Source organism: Prionailurus viverrinus, chromosome A2 (assembly GCF_022837055.1).
Source record: "Prionailurus viverrinus isolate Anna chromosome A2, UM_Priviv_1.0, whole genome shotgun sequence".
NCBI classification, from domain to species: domain Eukaryota; kingdom Metazoa; phylum Chordata; class Mammalia; order Carnivora; family Felidae; genus Prionailurus; species Prionailurus viverrinus.
The window spans coordinates 125,356,420-125,373,961 of NC_062562.1; the positions used below are offsets into that span (position 1 = coordinate 125,356,420).

General features: G+C 40.7%; 1 protein-coding gene across 2 annotated transcripts in view; it reads left to right on the top strand.

The window, feature by feature from the left end:
* BMPER (BMP binding endothelial regulator) overlaps nucleotides 1-17,542 on the top strand; it is a 249,783-nt gene that overhangs the window by 154,162 nt on the left and 78,079 nt on the right. For both annotated transcript variants that reach the window (XM_047849098.1, XM_047849097.1), the window contains exon 12: nucleotides 15,419-15,748. In XM_047849098.1, the coding sequence (XP_047705054.1) occupies nucleotides 15,419-15,748 (330 nt within the window). The remainder of the gene's footprint in view (nucleotides 1-15,418; nucleotides 15,749-17,542) is intronic.

Consider the following 17,542-nt stretch of genomic DNA (forward strand, 5'->3'; position numbering starts at 1 on the left):
AGTATTTTATAAACTAGTTAACCTTAGAGAAGTGGGCTTAGATGATGGCTGAAAGCAGCTTTCATGTGGGCACAAGTTTGTTTATTCCACATGTTTAAAATCAGAGTTTATAGCTAAAAGGTATCCTGGCATTTTTTTTTTTGACAATAGATACGTATGTGATATATTATAAATATATTTGTTGTATATATATCACACTATCTATGATAGAGAGCTATTAAACAATTATGCATTATACACTAGATTAAAATGTTTATTGAATTAATGAAAATGAAATTGTAGATTTAGTAAAATAATTTTTATTTAAAGAGAATGACGTACATAAAACAACTCAAAGAAAGCCAACCAAGTATGCCTTAGTAGAGCCCAACAGTTAGTGCAGGAAGAGGAATTACCTATGACTAACACACCAATTGATTTCAAAATGTGTGTAAATTATTACATTTAATCAAACTCCCAGAAACTCTGTGAGGAAACATTGTTTATGGATGGTCTGGAGGCTACCTCCAGCTTCTTTCCTTTCTAGATGAGCAGAGTAGAATTTAAATTGGTGAAGTTTTCCTCTATAGCCATGTCAGTGAAGATGTTTGCATTTCTCTAGAAAGCATTTCCTTATTAAGCAGACAAAGTTCAGAGGAACTCCTAAGATTTCCTAGCTAAGCTCTTCAATTTGTGTGAGCACAGATAAGTTACATCTGCTAATCACAGTGCTGTCAGGCAGGATCATTGCTTATCAGTTTAATAAAAACATTGGACTAGTCTTGTGCAGAAACAGCACAAATCTTGAATTATCTGACTTTATTTTACAAGAACCAAGGTGATGATTATTGAGATAGTTGAACAAAAAGTTACATTTCATTATTAGTTTATCCACTATGAACTAGCCTTGCCAGACCTATAACAACGGTGGTTTATCAGAAAAAAAATGAGAAAAAGAATAGAAGGATGGACATGACAAAATAATACCAAGTTTTTAACATGTCATATGAACTATTGTATTTGTAAACCTTATGTCACTAAGAGAGGCAATTGGCAAAGGACAAAACCATCCAGCTGTTGGGGCACCGGGGAGACCATTGACCCTGTGCACCTGCATCCAGCAGGTCAGTGCGGGAAGAGCCCAGGCATGTGGTTCTTGGTCCAAATCTATGTGATATCATCAGATGGCTATTTCTCAATTTCCTTTGGTGTCCTTTCCATCTGTTTACTCTCTGTTGCTCTCCAGCAGTTCTTCCACCGATGCTATAAAACACATTCTGTTGGCAAAGTTTATTTATTTAGATTGAGTTAAGAGATGGGATGACTTCCATTTTTTTTAAGCAGTGCCCAGATTTTCCTAACACATTCAGGTAGACATATTCTGATGTCCCTTAGCTGTGGCCTAAAGATATTCTATTTTGAAATTCCTTTGGCATTATATCCAGGATCCAGAACAAACTTTGGGCTCATTTTTTCCTAATCTGTCATTTACAAAAGCTCTTCTTACATATGGGTTTCTAGAGAAGACCAACGAAGTACAAACTAAGTCTAGTGTTTTCTATACTGAGAAAAGTGACTGATTTCTATCTTATTCGAACAAAATCACACACAGCCATACACACCCTATTAGTTGCTGCAATTTTCAACCTCAGTGCTATGTAGTTTGACTAGGTAATTCTTTGTTGTGGGCTATGTCCTGCACATTGTATGCTGTTTGGTAGCATCTCTAATCTCTACGAACTAGAGGCCAGTAGCACTTCTCTCGGGGAGATTTTGGCAATCAACAGTGTCTCCAGACATTGCCAAACATCCCCTGGGGGTCACTTGCGACCCCCTTCCCAGGGCAAATGGTTGAGAATGATCGATACTCTTAACAAGGGTAACAGCAGGGTGAATGCAGACATGAACACCTGTGGTACATGTAACTTACTCTCAACACCCAATGAGTAGATGAAGTAGGAGAACAAACCTGGTATAAAAATGCAGACTAGAAGCCTCTGGATTTAGTTGAGTGTGTTTATATTTTCATTGTTTAGCCCTCCAAAAAAATTATAAAGGCATAATTAATCTTGACTGGTTAAAAGTCACCATCTTTGCTTTAGTTGCTAGGAAGCTAGAAATAAATTTGTAGCCCACCTCTAATAGCATGCAGCTTTTGAGTAACAAGTGACTCCTTACTTTGCCTTAAATGTCTCCCCTTATGTGATTTGAATCATTTAGTATGTATGCCCATAAGCTATTCACAATCCTTCTTGGAAGGAGGCAAGAATAAATACTTAGATTCATATATAGTTTCATACACAAATGAAAAGGATTGATTGCATGGCTTCAAATAGTCTAAAACTTACTTTGATTATCTGTTGTCATTAAATGAGTGTCACAGGGGCGCCTGGGTGGCGCAGTCGGTTAAGCGGCCGACTTCAGCTCAGGTCATGATCTCGCGGTCCGTGAGTTCAAGCCCCGCGTCGGGCTCTGTGCTGACAGCTCAGAGCCTGGAGCCTGTTTCAGATTCTGTGTCTCCCTCTCTCTCTCTGACCCTCCCCTTTCATGCTTTGTCTCTCTCTGTCTCAAAAATAAATAAACGTTAAAAAAAAAATTAAAAAAAAAATGAGTGTCACATTATTTCCGGCACAGGTGACACTGGATTGTCTGTTTCTAAAATCCCGCCTAATTGCTGCCTTATTGACTGGATTAGTCTGTCTTGGTAGTGTTTGGGGCTCTTGCAGACCCCTGAAAAGAATAGCAAAGAGGAAACTTGACATAAATGTGTAGAACATTTTCACAGGCTTCTCTGTGAAAGTAGTAATTTGCAATTCATTAGGTAAAAAGCAGCAATTAGGCTAAACCTTGTTGTACTCCCCGTAGTAGAGCCGTCTTTGTGGGGTTGATCTGAAAGGGCAATGATAATTCTATCAAAATAAAAAAAAAGTCATATTAAAATCAGACCTGAAGGAAGAATGAAAAGCATTGTTGTCTTTTAATAACATGGACGTTCTCTCCCCTTGTCCAAATGAAAAGAATTAAATCTGGTTTGGGTGATTTATTTAAAATAAAATATTTGAAGTAAGCTAAATAAACTTTATAAAGCTTTCATGCAAATGCTGTTTCTTGCCAAAGTAAGAGCTATAGCCTAGAGCGGATCCCACTCTGCCTGTGCTGGGCGTCACAGGACTGTGAACTGGGTGCCAAGAAGGCCACTGTCTGTTGTGCATGTAGCACTTGGTTTAAGTAAAATGCTATCTTACTGTGAGTTGGCAAAGTAGTAGGTGAAAGCTTGACCTAACCACCCATCAGCGAGACTTGAATCGGATAAATTCTTTGCTGGCACAATGTCAGTTTTCAGGCATGGAAATAATACTTAGTGGCAAAGTTTTCACTGATAAGAGAGGGGTGTGTGTGTGTGTGTGTGTGTGTGTGTGTGTGCGCGTGTGTAGACAGGGAGAGAGGGAGGGAGAGACAGAGACAGAGAGACACGGACTCTGAGAGAGAATTAAATCTCTTAACCATCTACAAGACCGGAGGCAACGAAGGGCAGCCCAGATGTGGATGCCCAAACTCAGACCCCATAGATTCAATAAGCTGTGCCTCTAGCTACATTAGCCCTAACCATCAGAATCCCAACTCAAAAGGAAAGTTCAAGATTACATAACACAAAGGCGGGTACGGTATACTGAGCACAGATGTGCATTTAATTGACATAACCTCAGCTACACGTCCCACAAGTAACAGGAAATATCAGATTTCAGCAACTCAGGGTGCAAGGAGGCTCACAGTTGCCAGGTGACTTTTTAAACCCTCCCCCAGGGTTAGTTTCCAGCTGTGCACAGCATTAGTGTGCCTGCTCTCAGAGAGGGCCCTGCCTGCTGCGTGCACCCAGGACAGGGGCTGTGGAATTGCTCTGGTTGGTTTTGGCACACCTTACTTAACTCCCTGGGCATGCCTACAGGTATCTCCAATTAAAGAGTGGCTGTAGGAGGGGGAATGCAACAACAATTTAACGAAACTGTGACCTCAAGGCCCACTTTATGAGAAATCTCCACTGACAGAGGTTCTGCAAATTAGTAATTCTGTGTTGGAGCAAGGTTTCTGGCCCCTGAGATTGTAGGCAACTCCAGGTCCCTTAACGCCAAGGGTCTGTCCTTAACTCAGGAAAGCAAGGAAATTTGAACCAGAGCTCAAGATGCTTGTAGAATAAGAATTTGGGGTGTTGACTTTAACCCTGCCAAGGAGGTGTTAAGCTAAGCGGCCAGTGAAGTTTCTGCTGGAGCATCTGGAGTTGGGTTTGTCACCACTCCTGAGGCTCAACCAGCAGACAGAGGTGGCAAATAAAACCCAACTGTGTCACACGTGGTGGCTAGGAAATCCCACACCAGCAGGAGCAGCGTTGGAAGGGACATGAGGACACCAGTTTGTTGTCTGGTTTTTTTTGCTGTTCTGTTGTAAGGGATACCGTTACTTTACAATTTCTGGCCATGGGTTGGTGAAAAGCTGAAAGAGGGGCCTGAGGTTATCAGGGGTCATCTTTTATCTACCACTTGATATAGTCCATACAGGGCGTAAGTACTTGGTAAGTTCTGATGGTCTAGTTAACAGTCATCATCATCATCAAATAATAATGGCAAGAAACGCAGGAGCAGCAGCAGCAGCAGCTAATATTTATTTAGCGTCTGCTGTGTCTAACCACTTTCGTGGGCTGTCTCGTTTGATCTTCTTTATTTGATACTCACAGCCATTTTATAGTCAAGTGATGTTATCAGCTCCATTTTAAAGCTGAGGAACTGAGGCTTAGTGGTTAAGAAGTATGCCCAAGGTAAGTGTAGAGCCTGAATTCCTATAGTGAAATCTGGCCCCAGGGCCTGGGCTGGAATATCTACCGTTGCCTTATTTGTCATTTTATACAGTTTAACAACCAGTTGCAATTGGGAAAGGAAGAGAAGGTCCGGAGGGCTTTATAAAGGTTAAGGATTAGAAATTGGAGAAGGATGTTAGGAGGAGTTTCCAATTTAATAGCATTTCCCTCCACCCTACCCTGGAGGAAATGCCCACTTCAGTGCCCAGGCTTTCATCTACGTGGTGACACCTCCATGCCTGCTTGGGTGCAGAGTGGTAATAGTTGGTGTTCTCTGTACTCCACTGCCAAATCATACTGGCTTGGTTTTCCATGTCCACTCAGTTTTCCAGATTCCACCCCACCCCTCACCCCCCTGTCTGGCAACTCAGGTTGAGGTATTTTCAGTGATAAGTGAAGACCTTTCCAAATTTTCGTACTTACAGTATTAAAATACTATAGTTTTAAACTTGAAATAACTGTGTAGAATTTCCACCAGGAGTAAGAAAGAAGAGTAGAGTTGTTCTGTCACTCAAACTCATCACCATTTCAGCACCAAAGAATTGTATAAATGAATGAACCTTTATTATGGGGTCAACCTTTTCACCTTCCAGGTGAGGAAACTGAGGCTCTTTGGTAATATTAACTGGAAGAGCTGAATGACAACCTGTGTTGTTGTTGTTGTTGTTGTTGTTGTTGTTAACTTTCTAGTCCAATATTCATTCTTATATAACATATGGCCTCCTTGGGTCTTTGCTTAGGAAAATATTCTTTATTTTTATGTTTTTAATGTTTATTTTTGAGAGAGAGAGACAGAGTATGAGCAGGGGAGGGGCAGAGAGAGAGAGGGAGACACAGAATCTGAAGCAGGCTCCAGGCTCTGAGCTGTCAGTACAGAGCCCAACCTGGGGCTCGAACTCATGAACTGTGAGATCATGACCTAAGCAGAAGTCGGAGACTCAACCGACTGAGCCACCCAGGTGCACCAGGAAAATATTCTTTTTTTTTTAAATGTTTATTTTTGAGAGAGACAGAGTGTGAGCGGGGGAGGGGCAGAGAGCGAGGGAGACACAGAATCCGAAGCAGGCTCCAGGCTCTGAGCTGTCAGCACAGAGCCTGACACAGGGCTCAAACCCACAAACCGTGAGATTGTGACCTGAGCCGAAGCTGGACACTCAACCTACTGAGCCACCCAGGCGCCCCTGAAAGAATATGTTTTGAACAGAAAAAGATATATAAATTCATTACTAGACATCTGGTACATTTAATCAAGGCTGCCATCTTGAATTTTGGAAAAAGATGCATATACCCAGTTTTGACTGAAAGAACTGGTGACTAAACCCCCTTAGCATTAGTGTACCTAAAATACAGTGAAGTGACCAAACAATATAGACCCTAGATTCTGAAATGAATATTTCACTTTACAGAAAACACTGTATAATAAATTATGCATTACTGTATGCAAAGCCGAGGCAGATTTATTCCTCTCTGGAGGTCACGTCTACTAAGAGCAAAACAAGAACAACAAAAACTGCTACATCTCTTGCCACTAAAATTGGTCCTATTGCCAGTAAAGATTTATTGGGTGTAAGTCTGTGTCAGTCTGTGTTGTGATGAACATTCTCTGTGTATCCTGTCCTCTGATCCTCACAATGATCCACGGAGTAGAAGCTCCATTTTACAAATGAGAGATATAATAGTCCGAAAAATAAATAGGGTGAGGGCAGCTGATACGCTGCTCTATGGGACTCCAAAGCCAACACTTCTGAGAACTATTCTATGTTCTCTGTTGACTACATTTTTATTCGTTTAGAGGTTTGCCTCCAAACATACATGAAGTTTGCCAATTTCTTTTCTCTCTGCATGACTAGCGGCTTCTGTTTGAAAGCACTTGTATCTGCTCACCTTTTAAAAACATATCTACATTTATTAGGTCACTTAACCTCCAGTCTCTTGGGTTACAACACTTGAGTTCTAACCTTCCCTGGGAGTTTGGAGAAATGACTCACTAGCTGCACTATGTAGTTCCCTTTGATGTGAAGTTTTTATTTATGAGTACTATCATTCTTTCTTCTTATCACAATCCCTTCTTACTACTCTCCGCCCCCAGCCACTCTGGCCCTGCTCCACTCCTCTGCTCTGCCTTTCCACATCTGTCCTGAGAACACATATCTCTTCTCCTTTTATTTTTCACCTTCTCATCCTGTGAGCTCACAGCTCTGCCTCCACAGCACCCCTCCTGGAGTTGCTCTCTCATTCAGGTTTCTGATTTCTGAGGACCTTCACATATGACTTCTTGACAAGATGCTAATATGGTAGATCTCAGCTCCTAGTTTTTTTGGAGACCACATTCTTCCAAAGTACTGCATTTGAATTTTATTAACAGTTGCTACCATTGGTTCTCTTAATTGTGTTGGTTGGGAGTTGGATGGAGAAATGAACGGCTGATTCCAACCCCTATCTGTTGACTGAATTCTGGCACCCCCATTAACCCAGCTGCACAGATTTGGGACCTTAATGTTATTTCTCATCGTTTTGGCCTTTGTCCCCCACGTTGCTAATAAGTCATCAAATCTGCTTGATTGTCTCTTTGTGTTGTTTTTCTAATAAATAATTCCCTTCCCATTTCCACAGCGGCCAGAGCTTTCACCTATTGACTGCAACTAACCTCTGTCTTTTCTCCTTCAGCCCTTTCTGTAGGGCCCTGGCCTTCACAAGAACTCCGGCTTCCTTCACTGTCTCTCGCAGTTTCCCAAAGTTTGTTTTATAAAACACTAGTGCCGAGGAAGAGTAATGAATAATATTTCAAAACAAGCTTCTGTGATTAAATACATGAGGAAAATGCTGGGTCAAGTAAACTTAAATATGTCTCTTTGCTGCGGAATTGGCAGGGTCCTTTATATGCCAATGTGCAGGGTAAACTTTCAGGAGGGTGATAGACTACGGAGTACCTCCTGAACTAATTTGAGCTGCCGAGATTTTTTTTTTATTTCTACTTATTTTGGCAGAGTCACAGGCAGGATTGATGTTTCATAGGGAACACATTAAGGAATGTTGGTTCTTTGGAATACATTTAAACTTTTCATGCTGGCAATAAATCTCAGGCCAATTTATTTAGATGTTTTGGGTGTCTCACATCTCCCGAAGTAACTCCCCACTCTGGTCACATCGGTGTCCTGCTCTTCTTCTGCAAGCTGCCCCGTGACTTGATTAACATTCTTCTTTTGGCCTAGAAGGCGTACTCTGTTGTAGCCCCAGATCTACACTTTATATGTCTTTTATAGATGGACTCAACTCACGTTGTCTTTTCAACATGTCTATGTTTTACATGTATGCTGCAGTCTTATCCAGCCCTATTTTCACCAGCAGTGGATATCGACTTGCTGGATTTGCATACTATTTGTAATAATAAAACTAATAGTAACTACTCTCTGAGCATCTATTACATTCTCAGCACTTTTCCAATACTGTCTTTATCTTTATAACCAACCTGCAAGGTAATTGTTTTTAGAACCACGTTATAGGTGAACAAACTTGAGGTGATACTAGGTAGTCTGTGCATGATTTTGTAGTCTTTAAGTGGCAAGACTAGGATGCAAACCCAGGACTGTCTTCAATGCAACATATTTCATGTTTGCAAAGCTCTAAAGTGAGATTAATTTACAGATTGAAGCCCACCTCTTTCAGCTCAGGTGCACAGCCCTCAAGTGATAAATAATAATTTCTAGTTTATAGACAGTAGACATATTAAGGTCAGAGCTTGGATGGCAAGAGAGATAAAACTGAATCTTCTCTAACAAGTTTGGTGAGTTTCCAGTATTCTGGAAGGCCCTCTGGAGGAAATGGATAAAAAGCTGGTACAGACTCTGAGTTTAGGAATGTGTAATGTAGTTGGGGAGATGAAATATAAACATATCAAATAAGAGAACCATATAATATCATTTATAATTAACTTCTAGATAGTGTTCTTAAGCTAAAGGTGATGGATTCCTTGATCAGTCTTGGGACAGAGAGTCCATGAACCTCTACATTTGAGTGGATACGTTTCTGTGCATTTGGGAGGAAGAATGTCTCACACATTTCTTCAGATCCCCAAAGAGCTTTGTGATCCCAGCTAGTTCACAACAACTGAGCAGGATGCTGTGTACAGGGTATAAGTGGAGGCATCAAGTGGTGATGAGGAAGGCACTGGCCTCAGAGCTGCAGAGCTGGGTTGGACTCTGTCTTTACTGCTTTTGGCCGAGTGACCACGGGCAACATGGCAATGTCTCTGAACGCATTGCTAAGAAATTAGGGTAATAATATACAGCGTGCAGAGCAGTAGTGAGGATTAAAGGGGATAGCCAAAATGTGGAAAGCATCTGGCATGGTTCCTGGCATAAACTAGTCACTTTAGACTACTCACCTCAGCTATCACTAAATGTATGAGTCTCCTATTGCTGCTATAACAAATTACCACAGACTTTGTGGCTTGAGACAACACATATTGTTCTGAAGATCAGAATCTGAAGTGGTTCTGAATGGGCAGAATCAAGGTATCAGCAGGGCTGTGTTTCTTCTGGAAGCTCTGGTGGAGAACCTGTTTGTTTGTTTGTTTGTTTTCATCTTTTTTAACACCTAGAGGCTTTTAACACCTTTTTGGCTTGAGACCCTATTCTGTCTTCAAAACCAGCGATGGCAAGCTGAGTCCACCTTGTGCTATGTCACTGTGACGCTCATTTTTCTGCCTTTCTCTTTCACTTCTGAGGATGCTTGTGATAATGTTCATCCTGCCTGGATTATCCAGGATAATCTCTCCATCTCGAGGTCAGCTGATTAACAGCCTTAATTTCATCTGCAGCCTTAATTCCTTTTTTTTTTGAGAGCACTAATGAATGACCCAATTAGTTAACTGGTTAAGAAAAATCCTGTTGATAACCTGCTGTATGTTAGTCATTACCCATCTATTTTAGTAAGTTCAGTGTGGGCAGTTTAGCTTTTTCTACTAACATGTATTCTTTAATTAATTAACCCATTCATTCAACAAATATTTATGGAAAGCTAACTTGTATTACAGCGGGCATTGCTGTGAGTAATGCAAGATGAATCCATGTAATACGTATGTATATGCCTCCAACTTACGAGGAAGTGTGCCAGGCACTGAGAACAGAACGTACGTATAAGGAGTTTAAAACCTGATTTGGGAGTTAAGGATACATTCTAACTATAAGTTATGGAAGAAATTGATTTATCATAAGCCTGCAGTGGATTTGGTGGTGACATTTTTAACCCTCAAACCGAAAAACATAATGCATCTGTAGGATGGAGCATTTGAAGTTAAGGCTGTCCCAGATAATCTGAACTATTGGTCAGTTTTGCTTGGGGGACTTAGAGGGATGCTGCGTCATTGGGGAAGGCACTGTGCAGAGTTGGCATTTGAACAGGAAGTGAAGGATCCATGTACTGTGAACTGTCAAGTGTGGGACAGGCACAGGCTACTGCAGGGGGGAAGGTGAGAGGAAGCACTGGGCTCCGTTGGGGAGGCCCTAGGAAGTCAGCCATGGCTTTGGGGTTAGGTGTATTTCAGATTAGATCTTGAAGGTATGGACTGCTTTCTTTGATTTTCTGTTTGAGACTGGTGAGTATATGGAAAATATGTGAAAAGAACTTTACATTCTTAATGGTATCCCTACTCAACTTAATATATGTGTGTGTGTATACACACACTATATATTCCTATATATATACACTATATATACCTCTATATATGTATACATATATACATATATATATACACATATATAGTGTATATATATATGTATAGATAGTGTATATATATATGTATATTAGTTTCAGGTGCCTATTCAACTTTTGAAAATCGGTTTTTCTTATATAGATTTGTAAGTCTGTCTGGTGAATTATAGATTTGTAGAAAGAAACCTACTACCGGCTTTCTGCTCACCCTCGCCCCCATTCGCACAGTAAAGTTAGATTAAATTTTTAGTTAAGAAGACAAAGATGCAAAATCTTCTAGGAATCCAGGTGCCGCTTGTTGGAGCATCTGTTGGCCCCTGGAGTGTGCAGGGCAACAGCTGTCAGGGACACCTGTGCGTGAGGCCAGAGCCTCCTGCATGCAGAAGTTCAGTTTCTGCTGGGGCACTCACAGCCTTTTTATGTCAGAGGCTTACGTCATGTTCAGGAGGAGCGTAGACCAACAGCATCAGGGCTTGTGTTAAGGGCAGTGTTTCTAATCCCAGCCTTTCCCGGTTCTTTACCCAAATTTGGCACATCATCACGAAGCTTACCCACCTGGGGTTCCCTGCATGACCCAAGGACCCAGAGTCCCACAGGGCCTGATTCCCTGCAATTTGTGTTGAGAAACGTTTAAAGCCGTTTTTTATTTGATAGACTTTCTTGTGGTTAGGACACTTCTGGAAATGTGCTGATCTGTGTGGTGCTGTGGTGCCATGAGTAGGGGAAACCCTCCTCTTTGCAGGAGAAAAGGACTGAGGATGAGAGTCATTTTCTATGTTTTCAAAGTGATTTTAATGACTGGGGAAATCTTACGACATGGTAAGTGACGAGGAAATAAAATTTCATGTACAGGATAATCTTAACTGTGTTAAAATACACATACACACTGCACACACACACACACACACACACACAATTGTAAACGGTGGTTATTTCTTGGTCGCAGAACCATGAATGATATTTTTTTCTTCCTTACTCTTTTCTGTTTTTGTTTGGTTGTGTTTTGGGGAGAGGGGTTTAGAGTCTGTTTGATTTCTCTTACTTTCTTTATAACATTCTGTGTAATTTTCCCTTAATTTTATTTGACTGATGTTTTGAGAACAATCACTGCTCTCAGAAGGAAGGCATTTCATTAGAATAAATATACCAGTGGCTGAAATACCTATACCTGATGAGGTTAAGAGAAAAATATTGGAATTATGTTTTTAGAAACAGCCTGACTCTCTTAATTCTCGTTGCAATCTTATTAAAGCATGGAACATCAAAGCAATATGTTTTAATCCAGTGTTTTTAATTTTGTAAGGCAAATATTCTTATTCCAAAAGTATACCTAGTCATTGTAAATAATGAAATGTAATGTAAATAATAATGTAAATACACATAAACAAGAAAGAGGAAAATACATGTCACATATAATTCTATTACTTAAGAGAAGAAAAACCCACTCTTAATATTTGGATTTGTATACTTCTAATGTTTTTTTATGCTTAGACATTGTGTACATATGAGGAAAACAAACCAAACCAAAAATGACATTTGATGATTTTATTTAAAGGACTTAGAAAAAAACATACCACTACTTGTAAATTGGAATTTTTCTCTCCATCCTCTGACTTAGACACATTCAAATAAGGTTAGTTATAGAATGGTCCATTTATCTAGCTCTAACCATCACTCCAAGCTTTCCAGAATAGTGTGACCAGACATCTGGACTTTTTGGACTGCAGCTCATTTCACTGGGTCTGCTGGGAAAAAAAGTGGTATGAGCTTACAATGTTCATTTGTGTCCCTTAAATGTTTGTCTAGCTTTTGTCCTTCCAGCTAGGTGGCTTGTGTGTCCCTGGAGATTTGCACTTTAAGCCATCCTCCAGTGCACATGCTCATTGCTTCTGCAGGATCTGGCATGGGGACCTTGAGGTGCCAGGAAAAAGGGCCAAAGTTTCAAAATTATTTTAGCTCATGATACAAATGTCCCCAAATGCAACACATAATTCTCAAGCATCTTCCTAGTCATGAAATTTTGTTGGCCTCTTCTATCTCGCTGTTATACAGAAAAATCATTCTGATCTCCAAACCCCTCTCTTCCACAAGTTAGGGCCTCTTGAAAAATATCTTTCCTGACAGCCTTGTTCACACATGATTTCCCTCGCCTGGTCCCCCTGGATGTCCCTCATTGCTTTCTGCCCAGCTATGAGTAAGCTCAGCCTTCCCTGGGGCCACCATAGGCTATATATTTTCTGTTGCTTCTTTGAGGATTTGCTCATTTAACTGGTCTTATGTACAAGTGCTCACATTTTGACTTTAAAAACAAAATTATAACAACAAAAACAAAAACAGAAAAGCAAAAGGAAGAAAGGAAGAAAAAGTATCACTCATGGTTCTGCCACCCAGAAATAATCACAGTTTACAGTCTGTGTGTGTGTGTGTGTGTATTTATTTTAACACAGTTAAGACGATCCTGTAGACAGAAATTTGTTTCCTGTTTTTCACTTAACATGTCATAAGTATTTCCTTAATCGTGAACATGATTCATAAACTTTTTCAATGACTAGATAATAGTTCATGTTATGGATTTACTACCAAGGGCTTAGCTGTTTGTTTAATGTTAGGAGACAATCTAAATATCCATTTTCTTACAATGTATCTGGGATCAATAGGCATGTAGAACAGCACTAGGGGAGGTAGTGATTCCTCAGTTAATGCTAGCTCTTACTGGTTTTATTAATAATAATTTGGTTGCAGTTGTCAGAAAACCAGCAGAAGCCCTGGATTGTCCATGGTGCAAGGAGAGGATTGCTAATTGCAGACTCTGGGCAGGTGGTGTAGGCATTTCCTCTTCCTGCTCCCAGCTGAGAGAGGATTTCTTCTGGAGTATTTCAGCTTCTCCATTAGTGCCTTGGCCTCTCCAGGCTGAGATCCATCTGTTTCAAGCTCGAAAGCTCAAAAGCCTTGCTTGGTTCTGGGTGATTTCTTGGGTGTGTTAAAAACTCTGAAAAAGCCCTTCTCTTGAATTTGGTGCATCTGGTGGTCATGTGACCAGTCTTTTTGTGGCACATGATAGTATTAACCCAGAACTATAATTTTCCTGATGCCACTTGGTGGCAAGGTGTCCCAAGAACTGCCTTGCTCCCTGTCAATGAAAAAAACCAGCATTTTCATGCCAGGGAGAGATTCCATTTGTTAGAATGTGAGGGAAATGTGTGATGGGACAATTTTGAAAGCAGTCGTGTGGAGAGAGGACTGGAACATGCATTATGGGTTGGTTAGATAGGTGGGAACACTAGTTGGGGGTGGATATAGGATTAGGAAAGTGGGGGGTGGAGTTGGAGTCACAAGGAAAAAACGATTAAGGACAAGAAAGGAACAGAAATGGAGGGCAAATTAAAATTTTGTCGCTGAGCTCTCAAAGCTTCTCTCCCCATCCTGGTCTTCCACCCTCTTCCCCCAAGTAGTGCCTTTTATATATTCCTTGAAGTATTTGTTCATTGGAACTATCCTACACACAAAAATCTGTCTTTTTGAGTCTCTATGAGTTATTGACAAGGAAAGCTAACTTAGAACAGGCAGTTAATTCACCAAATTGCAAATACATGTGATTTATATGGAGTCCAATGTAATTGACATATGTAATGACATAATGTATCATAATACAAAACAACATTACTCTCCAAACACTTTAGAAATTAAAAGCATATGGTTGCCTTGGATCCCATTGGTCCTATCAGATCAGTTGGCACATCCTCCGTCTGTATTGACTTTTAATTATTCTCTTACATATTCAGAGCAATTGCTTATAGGATAGTTTCATATTCTTGACCTATGCTGGTGTTAAATGGAAATTGATCTTTTGATTATAGTTCTTTCATCATGTTGGCTGCTTTACCTAAATGAATTCCTCATTTCCTGGTTGTTCATGCCTCCCTGAAAACAGATAAAAAAATCTTTACATGGAGAACAAATCAATGCCAAATATTGTTTAAGAAAAAGAAACGATGTTTAATTTTCTCTAAAACTTTTTGAGATGCTCCAAGTGTAAAACTTTACCTGGGTTTCACAAATATTTGAATGAATGGTATTTTGAAGTGATGAATGCACTGGAATTTCCTAAATCTACTAAATGATAGGTTTACAATTTATTTTTCCCCAATTTTAGATTTTGATACACAGATCAAAATATCGAACCTTGTATTTGTAAAAAACACAGGGACTATTAATTTTATTAGTACTTTGTTTCCTAGTGGTATTTAAACATGTATCTATTTGGCAATTCTATTTATTTGTCCTTAGTAAATACATGGGTGTTGAATATAATACCTCTAAAAAATGAAATACAATACGTCTAAGAAATGAAGACCCATGAGTAACATTTAGAATACGAGGTTTCCACATGTTTTTGAATCAGTTAAATGGAAATAATACTATTACTTTGCTGTATTGTCATTTATGTTGCTGCCATTTATTTATTTATTTATTTATTTATTTATTTATTTATTTAGGTTTTGTTTATATGTGTTATGCAGTGAGGCCAGTTCTGTGCACAAAATTATCTTAGTTTTATTTCTCCATAGCTTATGTTAAGACCATAGAAGTACATCAAGGCTCCAAAACAGAGATGGTGTAAAAACTTGGAAGTGTTATAAATAACTTTCACGTATAAAAGTACCTGAAATATTGCATGCCCCGTGAGGTTTGGCACAGACTTTGAAAACAACCAGTTCTTTTTTTTTTTTTTTTAAGTTGATTTCCACTAGTGCATCTCTACTAAGACCCTCCCTTGCCTGGCAGGTGCTCCCTCCAGGTTTATTGCAGGGACCCCTGATTTCTCTTTGAATCCTTTGAATCCTTTATGACCTGCTTTTGTCTCTCACTCATCCGCAGAGCCTGGCGTTTGCACAGTATTCGGAGATCCCCACTACAACACTTTTGACGGACGGACATTTAACTTTCAGGGGACGTGTCAGTACGTTTTGACAAAAGACTGCTCCTCCCCTGCCTCGCCCTTTCAGGTGCTGGTGAAGAACGACGCGCGCAGGACCCGCTCCTTCTCCTGGACCAAGTCTGTGGACCTGGTGCTGGGCTCCAGCACCGTCAGCCTCCAGCAGCACTTGACCGTGCGCTGGAATGGCTCGCGCATCGCGCTGCCCTGCCAGGCGCCACAGTTCCACATCGACCTGGATGGCTACCTCTTGAAAGTGACGACCAAAGCAGGTGGGCTTCTGTGTCCCTCTGGCTCTCGCCTCTGCCTCACGAACCCGCACAACAACGCTGCCTCAGTGTTTCTGCAGCAGGCGTTGCCTCATCCCTGCTCACCAGGGCTTCCGCCTGAGACCTGGAAGATACCACAAAATAGCTGGAGAAATCTGCAAACCGCGGAGCCCTGCAGTCCGGCACTAGTCACACCACCCTTGTAATCTGCTGACATCCTTGTTCCGAAAATAGCACTTGTGCGCCCAAATAACTTCTTTCTCATGTTTTGTTGCAGTTTTAGGACATTGATGTCCAGCTTGGAATTGTCAGTGTTTCTCCCAACTTAGCCAATAATGTGCAGTTTCACATCTGTGAGGAAGAGTTTTCTTGTTAGCATCTGTCCAAGGAGGGTGGGGGGCGGGGAATCCTCAAAAGGAAACCACAAATGTGTGTGTGTGTGTGCAGATGGGAGTGTGCGTGGCTGTGTGACCAGCAGTGCTGTCCATTCTGGACCGTGGGGAAGGTACTTGCTGGGTTGATGTCTAGAACCATGAGCTCCACTGGAAGATGCTTAGGTTTCTCTGAAAGCACTGTCCCCCAGGCTTGGGTACACGGAGGTGCTGCCACTACTCTTTCTCAGCATCCCATGTTACCTCAGCATCCCATCCCAGGGTCACTGGGCCCTCTATTCCACTCCACTGTCACACACATCCCCCCAAGGCCAAACTGTTCATCGTTGCTAGCAGGTTACTCCCAGGGGCTCGGTGAAAGCTCAAATTCTTGCCTGCAGGATGGCATAGCTAAAGAGGCATCTTAGAAGTGGAACGCAGTCCTTCAATAGCGGCCCCCCAAAATGAATTCAGCTCATTTACACATTCAATTATATCATGGTTCCTTCCATGCTACCTTTGGTTAATGCATATTTCTGGATATTGAACTTCATGTTCTCCTGGTGTATGCTCTTTCAGTCAGCAGGATACTTGAGCAAATCAGTATGTTTCTTGCTTTTTGTGTTTGTGAGAATTTAACAGTGTCAAAGCGTCGATCATGTTCCAGTTCCTTTAGATAATATGAATCCAAAAGGGAAATATTTGATAGAGCAGGCACTTCTAAAGCACTACAGAGTCTGTTCTCTGCTGTCCTTCAGAACCTTGTTAATTGTTTCACTTCAAGCCAAAATACATTTGACAAATCGATCTGAGTTTATGGAATGCCAGCTTAGCTAAATAAAGGCAGCAAGCCAAGGAGAAGCTTAGGGAGCTTTTATTTAGGGAGCATAACATGGTTGCAGTGAGAAAAATTTAAATATTAATGTATTGGAACATTCTATAAAGGGAGGATTCCCAACTTCACTTTGAATGTAGCAGGTGTGAAGAGATCTATTTATTCAATTTTAGAGGGCTTAGTCCTCCTCAGAAAATTCAGACACCTGTTGTTTTATTCAAATGCCATGTCACTCTGTAGACATAGGCCTCAGCTCATTCCTTTAACGAAGGCTACAGTTTGTGGCTCCCTGTAAATTGTGCACAAGATAGCTCATTATTATACAGCACTAATTAGAAGCACCTTGCTTATCTGTTTGCATGCCAGCTGAACACAATGGATTCTACTGATATGGAAATTATTGGTCAACCACAGCCCAATTTTCAAAGGGATCCTGGATACTGGAAGATTGCTAACAGTCTAGGAGGTTCGATACTGTTCCCCTCATAGCTGGCAATACCGTATGGAATAAGTGTACTCTTGTAAGGATTCCACATTGTAAAAATTAGTGAAAGGATGAGGCTGCTAGGAAAATAATAATAGATCATAAAC